This window comes from Strix uralensis, chromosome 7 (assembly GCF_047716275.1).
Source record: "Strix uralensis isolate ZFMK-TIS-50842 chromosome 7, bStrUra1, whole genome shotgun sequence".
In the NCBI taxonomy this organism is placed as follows: domain Eukaryota; kingdom Metazoa; phylum Chordata; class Aves; order Strigiformes; family Strigidae; genus Strix; species Strix uralensis.
In genome coordinates, this window is record NC_133978.1 from 20,488,743 (window position 1) to 20,512,441 (window position 23,699).

General features: G+C 63.3%; 3 protein-coding genes across 6 annotated transcripts in view; 2 read left to right on the forward strand and 1 right to left on the reverse strand.

The window, feature by feature from the left end:
• Window positions 1-266: 266 nt before the first annotated feature.
• Window positions 267-10,166, forward strand: TMEM150A (transmembrane protein 150A). Its single transcript, XM_074874794.1, has 7 exons — window positions 267-478; window positions 2,713-2,760; window positions 5,039-5,110; window positions 5,258-5,325; window positions 5,458-5,585; window positions 6,561-6,738; window positions 8,451-10,166. Exons 1-7 carry the CDS (start codon window positions 399-401, stop codon window positions 8,693-8,695), a joined length of 819 nt encoding a protein of 272 aa, XP_074730895.1. The 5' UTR covers window positions 267-398; the 3' UTR covers window positions 8,696-10,166.
• Window positions 10,167-11,493: 1,327 nt separating this feature from the next.
• On the forward strand, window positions 11,494-21,650 carry NFKB2 (nuclear factor kappa B subunit 2). Of its 2 annotated transcripts, XM_074874767.1 has the most exons (25): window positions 11,494-11,634; window positions 13,465-13,657; window positions 13,818-13,907; window positions 14,761-14,805; window positions 15,307-15,385; window positions 15,861-15,901; window positions 16,004-16,102; window positions 16,338-16,489; window positions 17,100-17,206; window positions 17,356-17,514; window positions 17,621-17,725; window positions 17,870-17,955; window positions 18,080-18,218; window positions 18,298-18,417; window positions 18,524-18,706; window positions 18,876-19,017; window positions 19,162-19,276; window positions 19,473-19,680; window positions 19,768-19,937; window positions 20,102-20,204; window positions 20,336-20,565; window positions 20,760-20,829; window positions 20,932-21,104; window positions 21,182-21,293; window positions 21,371-21,650. In XM_074874767.1, exons 2-25 carry the CDS (start codon window positions 13,613-13,615, stop codon window positions 21,490-21,492), a joined length of 2,895 nt encoding a protein of 964 aa, XP_074730868.1. In that variant the 5' UTR covers window positions 11,494-11,634; window positions 13,465-13,612; the 3' UTR covers window positions 21,493-21,650. The 2 variants fall into 2 exon arrangements, with proteins under 2 accessions (XP_074730868.1, XP_074730869.1); XM_074874768.1 differs by lacking the exon at window positions 13,818-13,907.
• Window positions 21,651-21,828: 178 nt separating this feature from the next.
• PSD (pleckstrin and Sec7 domain containing) overlaps window positions 21,829-23,699 on the reverse strand; it is a 49,335-nt gene continuing 47,464 nt past the window's right edge. For all 3 annotated transcript variants that reach the window (XM_074874765.1, XM_074874766.1, XM_074874764.1), the window contains one exon: window positions 21,829-23,680. In XM_074874765.1, coding sequence (XP_074730866.1) covers window positions 23,441-23,680 — 240 coding nt within the window. In that variant the 3' untranslated portion in view covers window positions 21,829-23,440. The remainder of the gene's footprint in view (window positions 23,681-23,699) is intronic.

A 23,699-nucleotide genomic window follows, 5' to 3' on the forward strand; every position in this document is an offset into this window, starting at 1 on the left:
CCCGCTCCCCGGCTGCCTCCCCAGCTCTGCCGGTCCGGGGGTGCCGGGACGTCCCCCCCGGGCCGGCAGCGCGGCCGCCACGTGGCGCCCGGGGCCGGGCCCGCCCCGCTGCCCGCCCCCCGCTCCCCGCTCCCCGCCGGACGGGGCGGGCCCTGCCCGCCGAGCGGGACCCGCGCTGGCCGCGGGGCGGGGCTGGCCTGGCCTGGGCTGGGCTGGCCCGGGTCGGCGCGGCGCGGTGCGGCTCGGCTTGGCTCCGCACGGCCGGACCTCGCTCTGCCCGCCCGGCCCCGGCCCCGGCCCCGGCCGCCCATGGGGAGCGCGGCCCGGCGGCGGCCCGGCAGCAGGAGGCAGCGGGGAGGCTCCCCCGGCAGCCCCGCTCGCCCGTAGCCCGGCGGGGCATGCCCGGCCCCAGGATGCCGGCCTGGGGGATCCTGCCCGTCACGCTGCCAGCCTTCACCATCACCGGCATGTGGATCGTGTGAGTGCCGCGGGACGGCCCGGAGCCGCCGCCAGCCCCCCACCCCCTCGGCGGCGGGACGGGGCCGCCCGGGCTGCGGGGCGGGATGTTGCGGGGTGGGATGCTGAAGGCCAGGGGGGCTGGAGGATGCTGCGGGATGCTGCAACCTGGGATGCTGCGGGGCAGGTAATTGCAGGACACCACTGGCCTCGCGTCATGTTGGGACACTTCTGCATGCTCAGTCACTCCCACACCCCCCTGCCCCCCCACAGTCACCCTGTGCGGTCACTGCGTCCCCTGCAGTGGTGCTGGCACGTGCCTCCCTGGCCTCACACCCCTGACAACCCCGGGATCGCATGTCCCTGTCCTGGTGTCAGCGTGCTGATGCTTAGGCAGCACAGGAATGGCCTTGGGAGCGATGCCACCAGCCCAGGTCCTGCAGCGCCAGAACTGTAACCAGCACACGGGCACCCATCCCGTGTGGTGGATGGGTGGGACAGCCAGGGGACATTTGTCCCTTGTGCTGGGGGCAGAGGCTGTGTCATCTGGGTGAGCAGCACTAGCCCACACTTGCTGGTCCCTTCCCCAGGCCTTGGCTGTGGGACCTCAGCTGGTCACATAGGTCTGTCCTGCCCCAGCCCATTGGCACCCCTGTGCCTCTACCACAGCAGTGGTGAGCACTGGATGAGGGACTTTTCCCAAAGGTTCAGAGAGCCCCAGCATAGGTGATGGGACTTTTAGGGGTGTGGAATGGAGCAAATGCACCTATTACCATGCAGGTCGCTCTGAGAGCTTTCCCCCTGTGGTATCCCCTGTACTTGTTCATGACAAAGCCAAATGCTGACCCTGGTGCACGGAAGTCATGCTCCAAGTTTTTTCCATGGATGCCTCACGAAGCCCTGGCTGTCTCCTGTGGGTGACCCTGTGGGGCAGATGCCCCTCCAGCCCAGAGCAGCACAGGAGGGAGGTGCTGCTCATGGTCCTCACAGCCAGAGCTGCCCTGGGAGGGGGGTCTCAGGCCCTTTTTCTGGCCCCAAAAATGTCCTGTAGCTGCCTGGTGGACACCGTGTCCCTCATTGGTATGGTGGCAGGGTGAGGCAGGGCAGTTGCGTGCCCTGCTGGCCATGCCTGGGATGTAGAGCCGTGAGGGGGGACCGGGTGGGTGGGGGCACATCCTGCTGGGGGAGGGCAGTGCCATTTGTGCCTCTCTTGGCTTATTGCCCCCTCCCAGGAGGGCACAGAGGGCTGGGACAGGGGCTGCATGCTTGGGGGAGACCTGTGCTGGGAAGCAGCTGGGTGAGGGGTCTGGGGGGATGCGATACTCTTATGGGCAGCCCTTGCGGTGGGCAGTGCTGCCCCTTGGTTCCCTCCAGCTATCCCGCTCTGTGTCCCGGCACTTCTCTGCCGGGATCATCCTTTTTGCAGCCCGGCTGTTACATGGCCAGCTCAGGCAGGAGAGGAGTTTCGTTACCGATGTTGGGGCCTATTTTTAACCTGAGCCGTTTATGGCTGCTGGTAGCAGTGATTTGAACAGTGTAGTGCTGTCTGCTGCTGTGGCTGCCAGGCAGGAGGGCTCCTCGCTGGCTGGGGGCGCATGGGGCTGAGACCCCCATGGAGCTGAGCGGGATGTGTGTCATGAACCTCTTGTTACACTGACCAAGGTGCAGGGCTGACTCCGCAGTGAAATGCTCGATGGAGCTGATCCGCCAAAAATGCCCTGCCAACACACCGGCTACTTTTCCAGACTTCTTTTAGCTCCAGGCGCTGGCTGTCCAGGGGCCGGAGGAAGCACGGCAGAGCCCAGCGGCCATCGGGTGACACCCGGCACAGCTGTAGGCTGGTGGAGAGCCCTGATGCTGGGGTGGGGGGCTCTGTGGCAAAGCAGCCTCCCAGAGCCTGAGGAGCATGGCAGCACGATGGGGAAGAGGCCCCGCAGGAGCAGCCACAGCTGCAGCCACACTGAGCTGGATCAGGAGGCGACTCTCAGCGGGGATGGGGGTACCAGGCAGGGGGACCTGGTCCCAGCAAGCAGGACCTCCCTGGAGTGTGGGCTGGGCTTGTGCACTTGCTTTTCTTTCTGCTGCCTTGTAAAGGCAGGAGGTGCCACAGGGTGAGCGCTGGCCCCTGGCAGGCAGCGAGGGCTTGTACCCCCCACTCCTGCCACTGATCCCTGGGGCTGGCTCAGGTGCTGGCCGGGAGGGGGGATGCAGGGAGGCGGGTGGCTGTGGTAACCCCCGTTGTTGTCTCTCCTCCAGGTACGCCATGGCACTTTCCAACAACCACATCTGCCCTGTCCACAACTGGTAAGGCTTGGGGAGGTGGCAGGGGCCATTCACCACGGACCGGCTCTGTTAAAAACCCTGCATGACGCGCTTGAACTGTGCCACGCTGTGCTGGACCACCGGGTAGCAGAGGTCCTCCCTGCACCATCAACATGCTGAAAGCAGGGTCGGGGGCCAGGCCGGCCCTGGGAGGGGGCTGGGAATGACAGGAGATGTGGAAGCATTACGGAAGGCAGAGCCACCTTCTTCCCCAGCAGACATGGTGGTGACAGTGATGGGGCACAGTCAAGCCAGGGCATGTGTCTCCTGTCCAACCTGCAAGCGGCTTTTGGGAGCAGAGCTGCTTGGGGACTAGCTGCTGGCAGGGTTGGGCCCCGCATTTGCAAAGCAGTGAGGATGCCAGGGCCAAGAAGAGCTATCGAAAGCTGCCCTCCCTGCCCCGCCCAGGCTTGCCTGCGGTTACGGCTGCTCCGGTGAACAGTCCAGCCCTGCTGCAAACCAAACCAGGCGGGGAGAAGGAGGCCATTGAAAAAACACAGCATGGAGAAAGTATGAAAATAAATGGTCAGGGAATTACAGAGGGCCGTGTGTCTCCATGGAAAAGGTTGAGGCTTGCTTGTTGGAGGCTAAATCTGGCAGTGCCAGGGGGACGGGACGGTCCTGCGACACCCGGCCACCCCACAGGCAGAGCTGCCTGCAGCACCCCGGGTTAGGGGATAAGGCACAGGAGAGGCGAGGGCTGGGAAAAAAACCCTGTTTACTCTCTTGGCAACTTCTTCTACAGGGTTTTTGGCTTGTTGTGTCTCCTTAGATATCTGCCCAGAAAAATCCATGTTAGTTTAATTCTTGCTGGAGTGTTTGAAGGAGAAGGAGGAAAAAAAAAAGCCGCTGCCATTTCCTGCCTGATGGCTGATTCTGCCCTGGGAAGAATGTGTGTGTTGGGTTGTCTCTGCCGCACAGCCAGCCCTTAATGATGAATAATGCTTCCCGGCCTCGGGCTGCTCGCTTTAAACAAAATAATAATAAAAAAACCCTCCCAAACTAAACACGGCCCCAAGAGCAGCCCTTGAGGAGGCCGTGGGGCTCCACGCTTCGCGGTTGGAAAACAAAGCCACCAGTAAATGAGGAGACTGAAAAAACACCAGAGCCCTGCCCGGCCCTTTCCAAAAAGGCCTTTTTAACCATGCACTTGCTGAGCGGCTGGAGGCGGCTGGTGGACAGCCAGGGCCAGGGGCAGGGCAGTGCTGGCCACCCCACGGCTCCCGTCCCTGCCACGGGGCTGGGGGTGTCTGAGGGGGCCCTTTGGGGCACAGGGATTTGGGCTCCCTGTTTGCAGGGTGGGGAGGGGGCCCCGCTCAGCTGTGCCAGGCAGAGGTGCCGGGTGCCTGGGTGGTGCTGCAGCAAAGGGGCACCCAAAAACCTCCCACAAGTGTGTGCCGGCTCCCAGCAGAGCCAGGAGGGTGATGGGGCATGTACTGCAGGGGGGAATTTGGTTAGCGTTGTAGGCAGCAGCTGTGGTACAGGAAGGTGTCTCAGGCTGGTAAGAGCTCTGGATCCCCGGGCTTGCAGGATCCATGGCCACAGGAGGCACTTCCAGGGCTGTGCGGTGGTTGTGGGCAGCAGACCCCTGCCCCAGCCCAGCGGCATTGGGGGCTGCTAACAGGCCCCAGAGGGATGCCCTGACACTGTGCTGGGCTCCTCAGGGCAGCCTGGGGGCTTGCTCCTGTCATGTCCTCCCCTCAGGCAGCTCCCTCCCTCCCAGGCAGGTTGGCACTGTCCTGCAGTGCTTATGGCCATGGGGGCCGTTTCCCGCTCAGCTCGGCATTCCCTCCCTGCCCGTGCAAGCCCGGAGCTGTCAGTGGCTGCGTGCCCAGCCGCACCCATGCACCCACCCCGGGGATGTGTGGCTGGGCTGGCACACGGGTGCTCCCGCTCTTGCCTGGGGCTTGGGGCTGCAAGAACCCCCTGAGCGCAGTCCCCTGGCCCATGCACCCAGTGGGTGCGTGCAGCCCCCACCCCTCCATGACGTCTCCCTCGCAGGCAGGGACTCCGGGTGGGCAGCAGAGCCAGCAGGCAGGGGACAGGCTGTGGAAACCCAGCCATGATGCTCCCAGAGGACCCTGTTGGGCACTGGGTCACTCCCTGGAGGGGCTTGTCACCAGAGAGCAGGCACATCCCTGGGGTTGGACTGTGCTCGCTGGGGAGCAACTCTGCTGCCCTTGCAGGGCCTGTGGGCAGGAGGCAGGAGGGTCCCAGGCAGCAGCTCGGCTCTGCTAGCCTGTTGCTTTTCTCCCGGCAGGAATTACAATCAATCATGCGGTGTGGACGGCCCTGTCTCCTGCTGCACGCTGGACCACATCCCCCTCGTCAGGTGAGCAGCTGCAGGGTGGGACGTGGGGCCAGCCAAGTGTCAGAGCCTCCCTGGGGCAACCCAGGAGTATGTCCTGGGGAGGGGGGAAGGGCTGCACCCCAGTGCCCCCTGGCTGAAGGCTCCCCGGGCCTTGCCTTGTCCCCACAGCAAGTGTGGCACCCTGCCTCCCGAGAGCTGCTTCTTCAGCCTCATCTGCAGCCTGGGCTCCTTCATGGGTAAGTGCCTGCTGTTGGGGGAGCGGGAGCCGGGCGCCCTGTGGTGCTCACCCCTCAGCGGGGGGTAGGGGTGGGTGTGGGGGGGGCACAGGTGGCAGTAGCATGCGACAGGGCTGTGTCTCCCTCCTGCAGTCATCCTGGTGGGGCTACTGCGCTACGCCCACCTCCTGGAGCGCCTTGGGCCATCTCTCCTCAACACCCTGGGGCTGGCCGCTGGCTGGGTCTGCGCTGCTGGCCTCACCATGGTCGGCAACTTCCAGGTAAGGCATCTCCTCCGGGTGTCTCCGGGTGTGGGGGAGGCGGGAGGGGGCCTTGGCTGGAGCGGGGCAGTGGCAGCGCTCAGCAGTGTAGGATTTGGGGTGGTTGTTTTGGTCCAGCACCCCTATCCATGCACTCCTTCACCTCCACCAGCTGCTGTGCTTCCCCAGGTGCTGGGACTCATCCTTGCTTATGCACTTACAGTTTTGGGTGCAGATTAAGCTCTGGGTTTGGTTTAACCCTTATGCGAGACCCTCTGCACGGTCTGTCCCCTCCATGGATGCATGACCCCGCGCAGGCAGGGACGTGCCAGCGGGGCAGAGGAGCCCTGGCCAAGCTGCCGATGCTCCCGCTGCCCGGCCGTCCCGCTGGGGGTGTTTGCTGCTCGGGGGGCAATGCCAGGAAACCGGGCAGAGCCAGTGCTCACAGGGTCTGGAGCAGCCCGGGGCTTGGCGGCGCTCACCCCCACGCCTGCACTGCCAGGCACCGGCCTCCCGGCAGCTGCCTGCCCTCTGCCTGCGGCAGCCGGGCCCTTCCGCTTGGCAGGAGGCCGCTGCCGGCGCCGCCCCCCTGGGAGAAGCTTCGCTGGCCCTGATCCCCCTAGTGCCCCAGCCATGGCTCAGCGGCTCAGCTGAAGGCAGCGCTGTGACCCCGGGGAGGGGGTGCAGGCAGCCCCAGATGCGGCTCAGGGCAGAGGGCAGCCCCTGCCCCATGCCCATGGGCACGGCAGGGCTGTCGGCCCAAGGGGCTCAGGAGCTACCACCCCACAGATGAAAGAAACAGTAGCACTTTGAGATCCCAGCAGCAGATGGTGCGTCCAAATCTGCTCTTCAGGCAGGAGTTGGGCACAGGGCGAGCTGCCTGGAGCCACTCCTGGCACTGCCTGCACCCCTGCCTGGCACAAACCCACCCCCCGGAGCAGAGCCGTGCTGGGGGAGTGTCCCGGGGTGCTGGCACCAATGGTTTCTCCCCCACAGGTGGATCACGCCAAGGTGTTGCACTACATCGGGGCGGGGGTGGCCTTTCCCACCAGCATGCTCTTCCTGCTCCTGCAGTCCATCCTCACCTACCGCATGGCCAAAACCCGCGGGCAGTACTGGACCGGCCACTTACGTAGCATCCTCACCGCTGTGGCCTTCCTCACCCTTGTCTTCAGTATCCTTCTGAAGGGTGTGGGGAGGAGACGGGCTGGGCTGGTGAAAGCTGGTCCTTGTGGGGGGGTATGCGCCCCACATCCTCCATCCTTTGGTCTGGCAGTGAGGCACGGTGCCAGGAGAGGGGCTGGGCAGGGGGCTGAGGGTGAGCAGCTCGCTGCAGGCGTAGGCTGGAGGAGCAGCAGTATTGGGCTAAGGACGGCAAGGGATGCTGGTGGGCATCTCCCGAGGCACTGGGGTGCCCCAAACCAGCCCTGCCCTGGCTGCTGCAGCCCAGCTCTGCCACCGCTGCAGGCTCCAGCCCCACACCTTGCAGATTGGAAGGGCTGGTTAATTGTTGTGGGTTTTTTTTTTTAATAAGACAAAGGTATGTCGAGCCCTCAGCAATGCAAAGTCCATCTGAGTTACCTGTATGACAAAAGCTGAGTACAAAAGTGCTCTGTGCAGATGCCAGGTGGGCGTGTGGCAGCTCCTCTGCCAGCGGGGGCTCACCGGCACCCACCGGCTAACCTCCCCGTGGGACAAGAGACAGCTCGATGAACAGGCGCTGGGGTCTGCAAACACCATGCTGGGGAGGGAGGGCACGGCAGCAGGTGGAGTGGAACTGGAAGAATGGTCCCGAGTGTGTGGCCGGGGAGCCAGGGGCTTATTTGAGACTGAGGTTAGGGATAAATTGGGAAATAAGGTGGTGGTTATTGGGCAAGAACGGGAAAAAGCATGCGGAGTCCATGGGTCCCAAAGAGGCTGGCTGGGGTCTGGCCAGAATGAACAGCGCAGGAGGAGCCTGGGGGTTGCTGGCGGGCCTGGGACGGGCCAGAGAGCCCCACTGTGTCACTGCAGCAGGCAGGCAGGCCAGTCAAGGAGCTGGGAAGGGCAGGAGTGCTGGGGGGCTGTGCCAGCTGGGAGGGACAGGCAGGGCATGTAAGGACAAGGGAGACAGGACTGGTGCCTGTCTGCCATGGCCATGCTGCTCTGTAAGCACTGGGGACTGGAAGTGGGAAGGCAGCGAACTGTGGTGGAGATGGTGTGGGGAAAGGGCTGGGACCTCTCCTGGTGGGATGTGGGGAGTGAGCAGAGGGCTCTACCCTGCGCAGGTCCGGTCCCCGCCTCTCTGGCTTTCTCAGATCTTGCTTTCACTGGCAGAAGGCAGGGTAGTGCCAAAGGCTTTACCTGGAGGGCTGGGGGATGTACCTGCCTTCTCCTCTCACCCGTGGTGGCTCTGGCAGTAGGTTTCCCTAGAGATCCCCAGTGGGGATGAGAGAAGTATAAAGAAGCAACAGCAGGACCTGGAGGAGAGGGAGTGGGCCCCCTCTCTGGGGTGAGCCAGCCGGCAGCGCAGATGGACGGGGGGGTGGTGTGAGGCTGAGGAAGAGGAGAAGGGTGTGGACAGAGTGAGGCATCTGGGCACCCAGCTTGCCCTGAGGGCTGCAGCCTGAGCTTCCCCTGCCCCAGCCTCTTCAGAAAATCCCCGCCTGGCATCAGTCCCATGATTTACCGAGGCTGGTTTGGGCACGCGTGCCACTGCCTCACCTGTGCCGAGGCCCTCCCGTTGCTGGGGGAAGCATGTGGGATTTCTTAGTTTTAGGGCTTGTGGTGTGTTTCCTGCAGAGGAGGGCTGCTCACGGCCACCGCAGCATGCAGTGGCAGTGGGACATGGTCCTCCATGGGGTGGTTGGGGTCCACCTGTGCTTTCCTTGACGGGAATGCCCTCAGGCGGTGTGTTCTTCATCCAGGAGAGCTTTGTGCTGCAGCACGTGGCCGCCCTGTGCGAGTGGATGTTCATCATCGATGTCCTGGTCTTCTATGGCACCTTCACCTTTGAGTTTGGGGCCATCTCCACAGACACCTTCCTGGTCCTGCTGAAAGCCAGCCGAGCCCCCAAAAGTTACAAGGGTGAGAGCAGCGTGTCCAGCACGGCCCACATCCACAGCCATGCGGAGGGCCTGGCTATGGCCTGACCCCCATGGGAGGCAGGCTCATGGTGGGGACCCCCAAATCGGGCTCTGTCAGTGACTCCCCTGCCTTGAATGTCTCCAAGACCCCGGCTGCCTCGGGGTGCGTGTGTGCATGTGTGTGCACGCGTGGGTGTGCAGTGCCCTCCCCTCCTGGTGGGAGCTGCAGCTGAGGCTCCTGGGGCAGGCGATGTCCACTGCAGGAGCTGCCCCTTCCCTGCCCGTGGGGTTTGGCATCACTGCTGGGGTGCAGAGATGCCAGCCGGGTGCTGCTATCGGCAGAGCCGGGATCTGCCCCTGAGCCTCAGGGGTTCCCCATCTGAGTTGGGGGCTGTCACTGGCAATCATATAGAGGCCCCCTTCTGTAAGGGATGTGGGGGAACAGGGGGCTCACCCTCCCCTCACCACGCAAGCCTGGTGTGCTAGGGAGGGGGGGATTGCCATTTCTCCCTCTCCACAGCCACGGGTGTAGGGTTCAGCAGACCAAGCCTACCAGCTGGCCTCTGTGACTGTCAGAGGAGCCAAAAACCCAAAGTGCCTTTTCCCTTCCTTGCGAGGTGATAACAGTGCCAGTCTGTCTGCACCCCCAGTGAGGATGGCAGCAGGGGGTCTCTCCCTGCCAGCCCAGGGGTGGGTAGTGCCTTGCGCTGCTGCAGGATGACACCAGCAGCGCCGGCTGGAGTGCGCTAGCCCTCCCAGCCAGGGCTCTCGCTGCTCAGGGCCTTCCATGCCTCCAGCCAATGACTTTCCCACATTTTTTCATCTTGGAGGAGAATTGCTGAGGCATTTCCGTGCTCCCTGGTGGTCAACTAGGTTAGGAAATGGGTCTCTGCGTTTACTGTCCTGCTGGGGATGTCCTGCAAGCACAGCGCCCGCAGAGCAGCGTATTTCCCCTCCATGGCGCTGTAAACCTAAGCTGTCCCAGCGGGCAGCCTGTGTGCCCCAGCCCCAGTCTCCCAGCCCGGCGGTGGGCTACTACCAGCCCTCCACCTGGGGAGCTCAGGCACAGAGAGGGCAAGCACTTCTGTAGGAACAGGGGAAGCCCGCGCCCCGTTCTGCTGGGACTCCCAAATCCGTCCGCCGGTGCCTTCCCCAGGGTTCAGCCCAGCCAGCGCCTGCCTGCTGAGAGCCTGTCCCGCTCAGCCCCAGCCTCCCGGGCAGGGCGCTGGGGTGGAGGGGTGGGGTGTAGAGGGGGATGAATGCATCTGTGTGTGTGTGTGTGTATATAGATCTACATATATATACATATATATATAAATTTCCCTCGTCCCTGGAGAGGGGCATGTGCTGCTGCTGTGTGCATTGATCAGGTTGGGCTTCCTGATTTGCCCACCTTTTCAAAATCGGCCTATAAATCCACCAGTATATGTAGTTCGAAGAGGAGCATTTCTGACTTTTATATCTAATATATGTTTAAAAAATATATATATAAAGAGAGAACAGTGAATTTACAATAATAAAAGTGAAAATCAGCCGAGGATGAGGCAGACCATCCTTCCCCGCAGCACAGGACTGGGGTAGCAACCAACTTTGGGGCCAGGGTCCAAAGGGATGGGGGACGAAGGGTCTTGTGGGTCTCGGGGGACAGCAGTGACCCCGGGGCTCTGTTCCCTGCTCCGAGTGTCAGGCAGGTGGAAGAGAAGCGCCTTCACCCGGGACGCAGCAGCCTGGAGCCGCACCCGGGGGTCCCCCGGCCCCCCCTGCCGTTGTCCCCGCCGGGGCGGAGCCGGGCCCGGGAAGCCCCGGGAGGCGGAGCCGGGCCGGGACTTTCCCGGGGCCGCGGCCAGGGCGAGGCGGCCGGGCCGGGGCCGGGGCTGGAGGTAAGCGGCCGGGGTGGGCCGGGCGCCGGCTCCGCGGGGCTGGGCCGGCCCGGAGGCAGGGGGGGGCAGCCCGGGGGCGACCGGTCGCTGGGCCTGGCTGTCCGCCGTGCACTGCCGGCCCCCGCGCTCCGCCCCGGCTGAGCCCCTCAGCCCTCGCGGTGGGCTGGCGGCTGCCGGTGTGTCCGGACTCCCGGTGGGAAGGGAGCTGGTCGGGAGGGTTAAAGTTTCAGTGCCGGGGCCGCCCGTCCCTGCCGAGGGGTCTGCAGCGGCCGGCGCTCAGCAGGTCCCGGCCTCCCGCTCGCCGCGGCGGCCGCGCCGGTCCCTGGCTGCCTCTCGGCCGGCTCTGGGGCTCCCTGGGAGAGGAGATGTTGGGAAGACACAGGCTGGAGAGACATCTGCTGTTTCGACCTGGGGAGGAGAAAGCAAGTCCCAGCGCTGGTGCCGACACCCGTTTCCCTGCCAGTGGGGAAGTTGCTTATTTTCCTGTTTCCGAGTTGCCGGTGAACACTGCCCCGTGCCGCGGCTCTCCCTCGGCGCGCTGGGCCCGGGCTGGGCAGGGCTGGCGCGCTGCCGGCCCCGGGGGAGGAGATCCGCACCCAGGGGCTCTGCTAGCGCCACCCCGAAAGGAGCCGCGGACGCCGACGCAGTGATACCGCAGGCGGGGCGGGAGCCAGGGAGAGTGAGAGACGGCGAACGGCTGGCGGGCGCTGAGGGGGTTTTGAGGGCGCACGGCTGTACAAGTGGAGCCGATGGTTCGTAACACAACAGCACAGCAGCTGATTTACAGGCCCTAGAGGAGAAAACCAGATCAGTGGGTGGCTGGGGTTTGCCAAAACCAACTTGATAGCCACAATGGGAGTAAAGGCGTTTTGTGCAGAGATACTAAAGGCTTCAATGCTCAAGGGCAGGCTGTTAGGGAGGGGAAGGCTTGGACAGCTTTCAGGGAGAGGGGATTTCTCTCTGCCTTGGTTGCAGGTCAAGGACTCGGTTTCCAGGAAGGACCTCAGAACAAACTCCCTGTGAACGCTGCGCGAGAGGGGCTCGGCAGCCTCTTGCCAGACCCTTGCCAGTAGCTGTTGGGACTCCTGGGATGGAGCAGAGCACAGGATTCGTGCAGAAACCAAGGTCAAGCATTAAGGGCCATCATTTGCAGGCATTAGCAGGCCCCAGGGGAAAGAAAACTGCATAGAATAGTATGTTGGAGGAGCAGCCAGCTGGGTGGCTGCAACATGACTGCTGTACATAAGGGCAGCTCGGAGCAGAGCTGTGCTGCTTCCGTTTCTGGAGTGCCTTTTCCCATGGCTGCTAAACACTCCCGCCGCCAACAGATGGACAGACGTTTCCCTCCTGCCTGCAGGGCATTGGCTCTGCAATTCAGCCGGTTGTCACGGGAGGAAAGAAAATAGCACCTGCATTACTAGGTCACGTTCAACGGCTTTAGCTCGTACTGCCTGGCAGCGGCTGGCCCTTAATTGAAGCAGTCTGGCTGGCACGGGGAGGCTGCGCCACACAGCAAGGGTGCCGTGGCAGTGCTGCACTCTGGGGCAGGGAGCTGGTGCTGCTCTGGGCAGTGCATCAGAGTTGGGTTGCTGCTCTTTACCCCATTCCCTGCAATGCCCAGAGGATCCTTCCTGAGCCCTGGGAAGGTCTGAAGACAGGGAGGAATTAGCCCAGCAAAGGGGGACTGCAGTGTGTGTGCAAGCCCAGGGCCCAGGCCAGGCACGCTGGGTGCCACAGAGCGGGATGCTACTGATGGCAGGAGGGGGAGACAGGTCCCCTTCTGGGATGTGTGGCAGATAAAAGCCAAGTGTGCTACACTCCCGAGGGAAGCCTGGGGGCCTAAAGGGCACAGCTGCTCAGCATAGGAGGCAGGACTTACCTCGAGACCAGGTCTAAGGTTGCCTGAGGTTGCTCTTCCAGGAACAAGGAAGCAGGCGACAATGCTCCAGCTCTGCTCAATGAGCAAGGTGGGCTTCCTCCAAAGCACACTGCGCAAGTGTGCAGGCATACAGCCAGCAACCTCCCAAGTGAGCCAGAGCTGCGCGGGCTGGGGAGACGCAGGCACGACCCCATGACATTCCTTAGTCATGCTGTTTGCTGCAATGAGTGGAAGTGTCTGGGGCAGCATTGAGTGAGCTGTGAAAACCCCTCTAGAGGGGATGGGGCTGATGGCACTGGAGAAGGGGAGCTGTTCTGTTCAAGGGGCACAGTCTGTTCTTCTCCAGCATCTTTGGGCCTGGGCTCCCCCAGCCAGGCTCAGTGGTTAGGGTTTGAGGTGGCTGTTCTCAGCACACTGAGGAGGATGTTTGTCCCCTCCTTCACCTCTCTGGGAAATCTGTGCCAGCAGATGAGGTGGCTGGCTGGTCGTGGCAGGCTGAGGCTGCCCAGGTGGGATGTCCAGTGGGATCCTTACAGCAGGCAGTGCATGCTGCTTCCCACAGGCCGGGGGGGGGGGTGGGGGTGTCCATGCTCCCAGGCTTTCAGAAGCCCCTGCAGAACGCAGGAGGAAGGTCACACCTCATTTTGCAGCGCTGGATCTCTACCTTCACCCTCCTTGCACTCCCCGCTGCACCTGCAGGTCCCTCGGACCCCACATCCTGGGCTGCACCACTGTCTGGGCTGCATTCCACAGGCAGGCTGGGCAGGGGCTGCCAGAGCTTGGCTGAGCTCAGGTGGCAGGCCAGCCGGGGAAAAACCTCAGGTCTGGGGCCACAGGGCAGCCCCTTTGGAGGACTTGAGTGACTGGAAAATCTCCTTGAAAAGGCTCTTCTCAGCTTCTGAAGAATATGAGTCACGCACGGGTTGAACAATCCCCTTCCTTCCCCTCTTCTCCCACACACCCAAAATCCCCTGAGCGAGATCTGCAGCAACTACTGATTCAGAAATTCATGGTATGAGGGCACTGTGGAGTCAGATATGGGTTTTTTTTTCTTTTTTTTCCTTTCCATTGCTTAGCGAGAAGAAATGTGGAGCAAGAGAGGGTGCCTGGAGGCTCTGCTCTGATCCTGCCTCTTTGCTAGAAGTCTCCGGTGGTTTCCTGCAGTCAGGCAGACCTTGACCCCAGCGGGCCACCCGTCTGTGGTAGCGAGCAGTCCCAGTGGCGATGCTGGGGCTGGACGGCTTGCTGAGACCAGCCTCTTCCTCCCCGGTGAGTAGGAGGGTGCGAGCGCTGCGGGTGGCAGGGAAGGGGCCCTGCTGCTGGCAGTGCCTTGCTGGGGTCGGCGGGGAGCATGCAGCACCGGGTGCTGGGACGGTGGGAGATGCTCCCACGGGTGGCTCTGGAGCTGCTGCTCTCGCTTTGAAATCAGATGCTTCCTAGCGGGAAAGAGGGAATGGGAACATGGACGGCAAATGCCTCTCTTGGGCCACCTCCACGGGAAGGATGCAGGGACTGCTGTGTAAGTGGAAACTGGGGGAATGGGAAAGCACCCCTTTGAGTGCCTGGCAAGGGGTTACCACACACTGGCTTCGGTCTGCAGAGTCTTGGAGAGCTTCCCCCGGACAGGGGGGAGACAGCAGGCTTTGGGGCAGTGCTTTGGGGCAGCTGCTCCTGTTTGGGTCCAGGGGGGCTTGGAGCAGACATCCCTGTGCCAGAGGTGCCTCGTCAAGGTGACATGGTGTGGGTAGAGACCTGGAAGGCCCCAGGGGCTGCTGCCGGGCTCTATGGCACGGTCGGGGTGGTTTCAGCCATGCTGTGCTGCAGGTCTTGTTGGGAAAGGGTGAGACGGCTGGTCAGCGGGGACTGGCGCCCGAAGCGGGGCAGGCGGCCGGGGAGGGTGGGGGGCAAACCCCTCCGTGCTCCCGGGGGGAAACTCGGGACCTTGGGGCGCTCCCGGCGTGCCAGGCAGCGCCCAACCGAGAGCAGCCGGGGGAGGCGGGCGGGCGGCCGCCGGGATTTCCAGCCCGCCCGGAGCCCAAAACTCCCAGGCGGGGAGGAGACGGCCCGTCCCACCGCCCCGGCCCGGGCCGGGGGAGCCGCCGGCGGGGGCAGGAGCGGCCGGGCCCCGGGCCGTGCCGAGCGGAGCCCCGCTCCGAGCTGTGCCGTGCCGGGCCGGGCCGGGCCGGGCCGTGCCGTGCTGGTCCCCGGGCCGTGCCGGTCCCCGGGCCGTGCCGGGCCGCGGCGGGGCGGGGCGGGGCGGTGACGCGCGGGCCCGTCATTTCCCGGCTCGGCGGGGTTTCTAGGGACTTTCCGGAGCGGCGGTGCCTTCCTGCTGCCGCCGGTCCCCGCTCACCCCCGCGCTCTCCCCGCAGGCCGGCGGCCGGCCCCGCGCAGACATGGACGAGCAGTTCCAGCCCGTGAGTGCGGCAGGGCTCGGCCCGGCGCCGGGGGGGGCGGCTGTGGGCTGGGAGCGGTGCCTGAGCCCAGCGGTGGGGTGGGAGATGGGGCTCTGCGGCTGCCCCCGGGGTGGGAGATGGGGGTCTGCGGGTGCCCCCAGGGTGGGCAATGGGGGGTCTTCAGGTGCCATTAGGGTGGGAGACGGGGCGGGGGGGGGGGTGTCTGTGCCTGTCTCCGGGGTGTGAGTTGGGGGCGTCTGCGTCTGCCCCCAGAGTGAGCAAAGGGGGTCTGCTGGTGCCCCCAGCGGTGGGCAATGAGGGTCCACGCCTGCCCACCCCTCTTCCCCGGGAGGGACGGGGGATCTCTGCCTGCTCCCCTCTGCCCCAATGTGGCAGTGGGGGTCTGTGTCAGACTGGCCCCCGCCCAGGGTGGGAGATGGGGGTCTGTGCCTGCCCCCCAGGGCAGTTGGGGGTTCCAGCCCCAACACACTCATCACACTCATCATTTCTCCCATCACCCAGTGCCTGGATGGGATTGACTACGACGACTTCAATTTCGGCTCCCACATGATGGAGCAGAAGGAGCCCGTGATAGAGACCGGTAAGGGCCCCTCTGGCTGTGCCCTCACGGGGGTCCCCGGCTGCAGTGGGGTTTCCCGGCAGGCTGACTCACGCCTCGTAGTTCCCAGCAGCACCATGGGCTATGTCCTCACTGGCCCCACTGTGGGTTGGCTGGGAATCCCTGCCCTGTGGCACCAGGATGGGGACTGTTCAGTCTGGCCCCACTGCTCAGTCTACCAGGGCCTTGAGGCTGGGCTGTGATGGGTCCCCAGGAACTCCCTGCTCCCTGAGTGCCAGAGCATCCTCTGGCCCTTCCCTCCTCTCGCTGCTGCTTTGACCACTGCTCGCGGCTGGGCTCTGACAGCACAGGGGCTGGGGGCCCTGAGGACCCTCATGGAACAGACAGGGGTCACCTCATCTTCAGCACCATCCCCGTACCTCCAGCATCCTTACTGGGAGCACTCACTTTGGTTATCCTGTGTTTCTCACCGGTGCCTTTCCTCTCTGTCCTCCAGTGGAAGGTCCCTACCTTGTCATCATTGAGCAGCCAAAGCAGGTAAGGATGTCACCCAGGTAAGGGCAGGTGTAGCTGTCACCCCCTGGTCTCATGGTGTCAGGTTTGGGCCACCCTTGGCTGACCCTGTCTTTGCCTCTGCAGCGGGGGTTCCGGTTTCGGTACGGCTGCGAGGGCCCTTCGCACGGGGGGCTGCCGGGAGCATCCAGCGAGAAGGGGCGCAAGACCTATCCTACCGTCAAGGTGAGCACTGCCCTGGGGAGGGGATGGGGCAGCATCTTCAGCCGGTGTGCATGGGCACTGGGAGGGTGCCTTGAAGGAAGGACGGGAAATGTATATTAAGCTCTGTGGCACTGGAGGGATGGGAGAGCTGTGGCAGGAGGGGTGGTGGCCATGGGGAGGGATAGCAGGGGTTTGCGGAGAGTCCTGCAGGCTCTGGGGGTCTTGTACCTGACTCTCATCTCCTTTCTGCCCACAGATCTGCAACTACACAGGGATGGCCCGGATTGAAGTGGACCTGGTGACGCACAGTGACCCTCCCCGCGTGCATGCCCACAGCCTGGTGGGCAAGCAGTGCAACGAGGCTGGCAACTGTGTCGCGATTGTGGGACCCAAGGACATGACAGCTCAGTACGTGCGAGGGAGACCCGGGGTGGCCTCTTGCCTATGCAGGACGACTGGGGGTCTGGCTGCATCTTACGAGCTGGGGAGAAGAGGGGGGTCAGTGTATCCAGGAGCTGGGTTTGCTGGATGGGGCCAGGAGTGGGTTTAGACAAGGTGATCAGCACATCTCTGTCCACTGAGCATTTTGCCCAGCTCTGGGTCTGGCATGTGCAGTTTGTTTTGGGCTTTTGTTCTCAGGGTTGCAGCTCCTCAACTTTGCAGATGACTTCTGTAGCCAGCCTGAGTTGCAGGGTTATTCAGCAACTGCTGCAGTTGCTCTTACAAATCCAGCCCTGGCTGCTGGCTCAGGCTGGTCCCATTTGCATCCCTCTGGCCTCCAGCCTTGCTGGTCCTCACTTTTGGACTTGTCACCTCTGGGAGCCTGAAGTCTCCCAGCCACCTCTGTTGAGGTTTTTTTCCCTGTGGTTACTCCTTTTACGTTGACCCCCGGCTGCCCGAGCAGCACCACTCTGTGCTTTGCTCAGCTCCTTCCTGGTCACGGGAGCCCATGTGCCCCCCGGGTCAGCTGCTCCCAGACTTGGCACTCCCAGATCCTAGTGGGATCCCTCTTCTCCAGGTTCAGCAATCTGGGTGTACTCCATGTCACCAAGAAGAATATGATGGAGATCATGAAGGAAAAGCTGAAGCAGCAGAAGATGCGCAACAGGAGCCATCTGCTGACAGGTGAGGGCAGTCTGGGGGTTCAGTGGGACTCGGCACCCCAGGATGACAGTTGAAGGGCTGCGATTAGGGTGGGGCTGGGAGGGCGGGTGGGGGGACCTGGAAGCCCGTCCCCTCACCTAGTCTGACAGTATCTCCCCCTGCCCCGGCAGACGCAGAGCTGCGTGAGATCGAGCTGGAGGCCAAGGAGCTGAAGAAGGTGATGGACCTGAGCATTGTGCGGTTGCGCTTCACCGCCTACCTCCGCGACAGCAGCGGGAATTTCACGCTGGCCCTCCAGCCCGTCATCTCGGACCCCATCCATGACAGCAGTGAGCATGGGGCCAGGCCGGGGAGGGGACAGGGCAGGACAGGGTAAGGAGGTGAGGAATGCTCTGTCTGCCACTGTGGCTCCCAGCGCCTTCTCTCTCTCTGCAGAGTCCCCAGGAGCTTCCAACCTGAAGATCTCACGTATGGATAAGACAGCAGGCTCTGTGCGGGGAGGGGATGAGGTGTACTTGCTGTGTGATAAAGTTCAGAAAGGTAAATGCTGTTCCCTCCAGCTGAAACCTTCCAGAGGGGCTGTGGCAGGAGAGATCCAGGGCCCCTGGGTGGCCAGGGGTCTGTGTCCCCGGAGCCTGCCCAGGGCAGGAAGACAGGTGATGCCAGCGCCCTTTCTCTCCCCAGATGACATCGAGGTGCGTTTCTATGAGGATGACGAGAATGGCTGGCAGGCCTTTGGGGACTTCTCCCCCACTGATGTGCACAAGCAGGTACGGGGGAGGTGGGGGGTGTTCTGCCATACCCAGAGGCAAGCAGGTGCCCTGTGGGGTGGGGGAACCCCGTCCCCAGCTCCGAGCAGGAGCAGAACCCCATGTCCATCTGTCCTGTCCACAGTATGCCATCGTCTTCCGCACGCCCCCCTACCACAAGCCCAAGATCGACCGTCCCGTCACCGTCTTCCTGCAGCTGAAGCGGAAGCGGGGGGGTGACGTGAGTGACTCCAAGCAGTTCACCTACTACCCCGTGGTGGAAGGTGAGCACACCCCAGGCAGGCCGGCGTGCACCCCGCCGCCGGGGCTGCCCCTCACCCCACTGCCCCTCTCTCCCTGCAGATAAGGAAGAAGTGGAGAGGAAGCGCAAGAAAGTCCTGCCTCAGTTTCCCCAGCACTTTGGTGGGGGTTCGCACATGGGGGGTGCCGGCGGGGGGGCCGGGGGCTTCGGCTCTGGAGGAGGTGAGTGGGGATGCCTCTTCCCCCTCCCTGCTTGGGTGGCCGCGGTCTGGCCCTGGGGGCTCCGTGCTCCCCTCTGGCCTCACCTGCCCTCTCCCTTGCTCCTCAGGTGGGAACCTCAGCTTCCCCTACTCCCCTGGACTGGCCTACAACAGCATTTACTCACCTGGCCCTCACCCCGTGGGGGGCTATCAGGGGGGTGTGCAGATGAAGGGCCCTGAGGCGGTGGGGCCTGGGAGCGACAGGCAGGCGCCTGCGGAGACCACGTACTGCAAGGAGCTGCAGAAGCATGGTAGGTGGGAGCGGGACTGGAGGGAGGGCTGGGAGACATTGCTCAGGAGAGGTGGCTCAGGTTGGGGACCTTTTGGGGCCGGGTGCTGTTCACCTCCGTGCCTGGAGGAGATGCCGGACGGTGGATGGAGCTGCTGCTCCTGGCAGTGATGTCCTGCTTTGCCCCCCAGCCCAGCTCTGCCACCTGTGGATGCTGGCGCTGGCCCGTCGCAATGCCCATGCCCTGCTCGACTACTCAGTCACCGCCGACCCTCGCATGCTGCTGGCGGTCCAGAGGCACCTGGCTGCATCGCAGGATGAGAATGGAGACACGTGAGCACATGAGGGGTTTGGGGGGAGAGGGTGGGAGCCTTGTTGGCCTTCAGAGCCATTATGGGGCTCTGGGGGGTGGGAGGTGGCAGGGAGGACCTGGAGAAGCATGGAGCTGAGCCAGGGGCCATCCCATTCTCTCGGCAGGCCTTTGCACCTTGCTATTATCCATGAGCAGACAGCTGTGATCAAGCAGCTGATCGAGATCATTGTTAGCATCCCCAGCCAGCAGATCATCAACATCTCCAACAACCTGCAGCAGGTACATGTTTCCCAGGGCAGCCGGTTCTCTGCTACCCGGGGCTTGCTCCAATTTCCCAACCCCAGAGGCTCCTGTTGCTGCTCCCGCTGAGGGGAGGCTGCAGGGCTGAGCACGGTACAGCCATGCTGGTAAAGACAGTGGTGCAGGACTCTGCTCCTCTTGCGAGCGCTGCAGAGGGGGTGCTGCTGTCCCGCAGACACCGCTGCATCTGGCAGTCATCACCAAGCAGCCCCAAGTGGTCCAGCTCCTGCTGCAAGCCCGTGCTGACCCCACCTTGCTGGACCGCTACGGCAATTCCCTGCTGCACCTGGCACTCCAGGCTGGCGATGAAGAGATGCTGAGGACGCTGCTGGCTCACCTGGGCTCAGCTGCCCCTTACCTGCTCCGCTTGCCCAATTTTCATGGTGAGTGGGGCTGGGAGACAATGGGCAGGAACCCAGCCGTGTTGTGGGCTCAGCCGGAGAGCTGCTGAGCCTCTCCCCCTGTTGCAGGCCTCCTGCCTGTGCACTTGGCCGTGAAGGCAAAGAGTTTGGCCTGCCTGGACTTGCTGGTCAGGAAGGGAGCGGATGTGAACGCGGTGGAGAGGCAGGGCGGGAGGACATCGCTGCACCTGGCCGTGGAGATGGAGAACCTGAACATGGCCACCCACCTGGTGAAGAAGGTACGAGGGGAGGCTGGTGGGTTGGTGGCTGTGGGATGGGGATGGGGCGCAGCCTCATACAGGGCTCTGGCAGAAGCAAGGGTTCCCCTATGGTCTTAGGGTGACAGTGGCAGGGAGGTCAGCACCCAGGCAGCCCATCCTCAGTCTTGTGCCTTTCTCCATAGCTGGGAGCAGATGTCAACAGCCGGACTTTTGCTGGGAACACCCCACTGCACCTGGCTGCCGGCCTGGGCTCCCCCACCCTCACCAAACTGCTCCTCAAAGCTGGTAAGGCACTGCCCTCCCTCCTCTCCCTTCCCCTCCCCACAGCCCCGGCTGCCCATGCTGGGGGATGCTTGGGCACAGGGCAGACCTCTGGGCCACCCTTTTTCGGGGCTCAGTCCACCCTTGCCTGACAGGGGCAGATGTGCTGTGCGAGAATGATGAGCCCGTGAGCCCGTCTTCATCAGAGGCCAGCAGTGACACGGACACCGACCCCGAGGAGCAGGAGCTGGCCATGGAGCTGGGGGAGCCGGCTCCGGCCATGGAGCACAGCACCAACCCTGAGCCCGCCGCGCAGGGACACGGGCAGGCAGGGCACAGGCAGCGCCACTGCCACACGCCCCTGGACCTGACCCGGAGCCAGAAGGTGCGTGGTGTGGTAGGACAAACCCCCTGAGAGTGTTTCTGTGGGGGCCACAGCACGAATGGGGCAAAGCTCCAGGAGATGCTCCTGCAAGGATGCCTGTGCCCTTCCCTGCCCTGGGGAGAGCTGTGGCAGGGGAAGGCAAGGAGGAGTTGGCTGGAGCTTTGGGAGATGCTGACATCCGTGTATGTCTGCAGGTGCGGGAGATCCTGCTGCAGGCCTCCCAGCAGGGCCCCGAGGCAGAGCTGCCCTCTGCCCCCCGGCCAGGTGAGGAGCCCCTCTTCCCCCAAAAGCACTGCGCCTGGGCAGGGCAGCACCCTCACGCAGCGAGGACGGGCAGCGTGTGATGAAGGCGCCTCTTCCACACAGGGAAGGTCTTGTCGCTGGACAGTGAGGTGCTGCAGGGGCTGGAGCAGCTGCTGAACCAGGACTGCAGTGGGTCGGACTGGATCGAGCTGGCCAAGCGCCTGGGGCTGTGCAGCCTGGTAGAGACCTACAAGGACACCCCCTCGCCCAGCATCAGCCTCCTGCGCAGTTACGAGGTCAGTGCCTGGCCAGGGTGCCCCCATCCCCGCTGCCTGTCCTGCCACCAGCCCCACTCAGTGCCCTCTCTCCACAGCTGGCAGGGGGCAGCCTGGGGGCGCTGCTGGAGGTGCTGGACTCCATGGGGCTCCACAAGGCTGTGAGGATGCTCCACAAAACCGAGGCGCTGGATAAGCTGCAAAGCACAGGTATGGTGAGCGAGGGGCTGGAGGGGGGTGTCCCTGCTGGCCCCCCCATTGCTGACCACCCGGGGCTTGCTTTGCAGAGCTGAAGGAAGACAGTGCCTATGGCAGCGAGTCGGTGGAGGAGGAGCAGGCGCCCACGCTGGCCCTGAAGCCGGGGCCAGGGAGTGAGCTGCCCCACAGCCAGCAACCGCAGGTGCACTGAGGGGCCAGCAGCACCCCCACCCTGCCCTGCCCACACAAGTGCCTTCTGGACTTGGGGTCTGACTGCCTGGACTCAGGGGGATGGGATGCAGCCAGCTCCTGCCCCTCTCTGCTCTTATTTAATGGTCCCTCTTCTGAATAAAGGGACAGTTTCCATTAGCCTTTGCCCTCCCTCTCTCCAGCCCCGGCCCTCAATGGGCAAGCACTAACTCCCCTGAGCCCTGTCTGGGGCTGGGAGTCTGGTAGCAAGGAGGCAGCTGCCGGCACCCTCCTCAGCATCCCTCCATGCCAGGGCTGTCCCCAACTGTGGGGGAGAAACCACAGCGCACACAAGAAGTGAAGAGCAAGTTTTACTTCAGTAACCGAGAGAAGAAGCTGTACAAAGGTTTTTCTCCCCACCCCGAGCCACCTAGGGCGAGGGTGGATTTTTTTTCTTTTTTTTTTTTTTTTTTTTTTTTTTTGCAATAGACTCAAAAGAGCAGAATAAAAAGTTTGACACATTCGCAAAGTCAGTGCTGAAACCAGCCAGGTCCTGGGTGGCCAAGAACAGCGTGCGTGCCAGCCCCCCACCCACAGCCCTTCCAGTCCCCAGATCCCTTCCTGTGCACCCTGGGCAGTCTTGTGGCCATGCTCCACCACTGGCACCCTGCTTTGGACGAGCACCCTCCAGCCCCCCTGGGGTGGTGGGGGCTGCCCGAGCTGGCCCCTCACCCAGGCAAGGAGGGAGCCCGTGGCCAAGGAAGGTGCTGCACCACCACCGCTGCAGCACCAGGACCTTGCAGCGCTGCGGACCAGGCTTTGCTGACAGCCTCCGATGCCCCAGCCTATGTTGGCGAAGTGGCATGGGAAGGAAAGCTGGCTCCAGCCCGTGCCAGCCCCCTGGATTCAGGGGCACCTCCCCCACCTTGAAGTACTTACATGCTGCTGCCCAACGTCCCAGGCGGTGCAAATGCGGCCAGTCCAGGCTGCAGGGGGGGTCATGAAGCACCAATGCATCAGCCACCAGTGCAACAATGGGTGCTGCCATCCCAGGGCTGCCTCCTCGGTGCCAGTGGCCACAGGGCTGGCTGTCTCTGAAGGGCTGCTGGTGCCAGAGCAGGGCTGGGTCACAGGCAGCAGCACAGGCAGGAGCCCATGCTCAGCTTGCTGGGGGGGGACCTGGGTCACCCTGTAAGTCCATGTAAAAACCTCCCCGCAGAGTGCAGTGCCTACAGGACATGGCTGGGTTTCTGGTTTTGTTTGTTTTTTTTTTAAACAGTTCCCAAAAAGCATCAAAAGTAGCCCCAAAAAAATCCTCCCTGGTGGTCAGCTCGATCTGGTACTAAAAAGTGCAAAACTGTATCACAAAAACCGTTCAAAAGTTGTAAGAAAGCGGGGAGGGTGCAGAGGTGGCTGGGGTGGCAGGGGCGGGGGGGGGGCCAGATGCCATCACCTTGGCTCCCCTGGCTACCAGCCGCAGCAGAGGGGACAGGCCAGGGCTGGCCCCCTCCTGTCTGCCCCCCATGGCACAAGGGAGCTGGAGGAGAAGCGGCCACTGGCTTTGTTTTGCTGCGGTTTTGTCATTTTTTTTTTTTTTTTTTTTTTTTTAAACCACTGAAGAATTGAGCCCAGTGGGTGGGCTTCAGTAATCCCCCTTCCCCAGGGCGGCTGGGGACGGGGTCCTGCAGCCAAGTGCAGGACAAAGGGGCAGGAATGAGTCTGATGGGGCCGACGGTGTGGGCAGCTCCCGCGGGCAAGGACCAGACACTGTCCTGCTCTGCCACCGTCTCTGGCGGAGGGGCCACGGCCCTACATGGCTGGTGCTGGCAGCCGGGGAAGGGCTGTCACCCCCCCCAGCTTGTGCCGCAGACAGACGGACTCATGCAGGGTCTCGGTGGGCACGTGGCCTCCACCCCAGCACCAGGGCGGGCAGGAACGGAGCTGCAGCACGGGTGGCTGATGCCCCTCGCTTACGACTTCTGGGGGTGGCCAGGGGCCTGGCGGCCGGTGCGCTCTGAGATGTTGCGCTTCACCTTGGTGGCCGTGCCGGAGGGCTCTGCGTTGAGTGAGGGGCTGGAGTGGGATTTTTTCAGGCCATCGTCCTCCCCACTCGCTGTGTCAAAGAGGGTGGACTCAAAGGCTGCCAGGTCCTCAGAGCCGGCCTTCAGCTTGGCCCGCAGCAGCATGGCGTAGGTGCCATAGCGGGATTTCTGGGGGTACAGTGCAGCA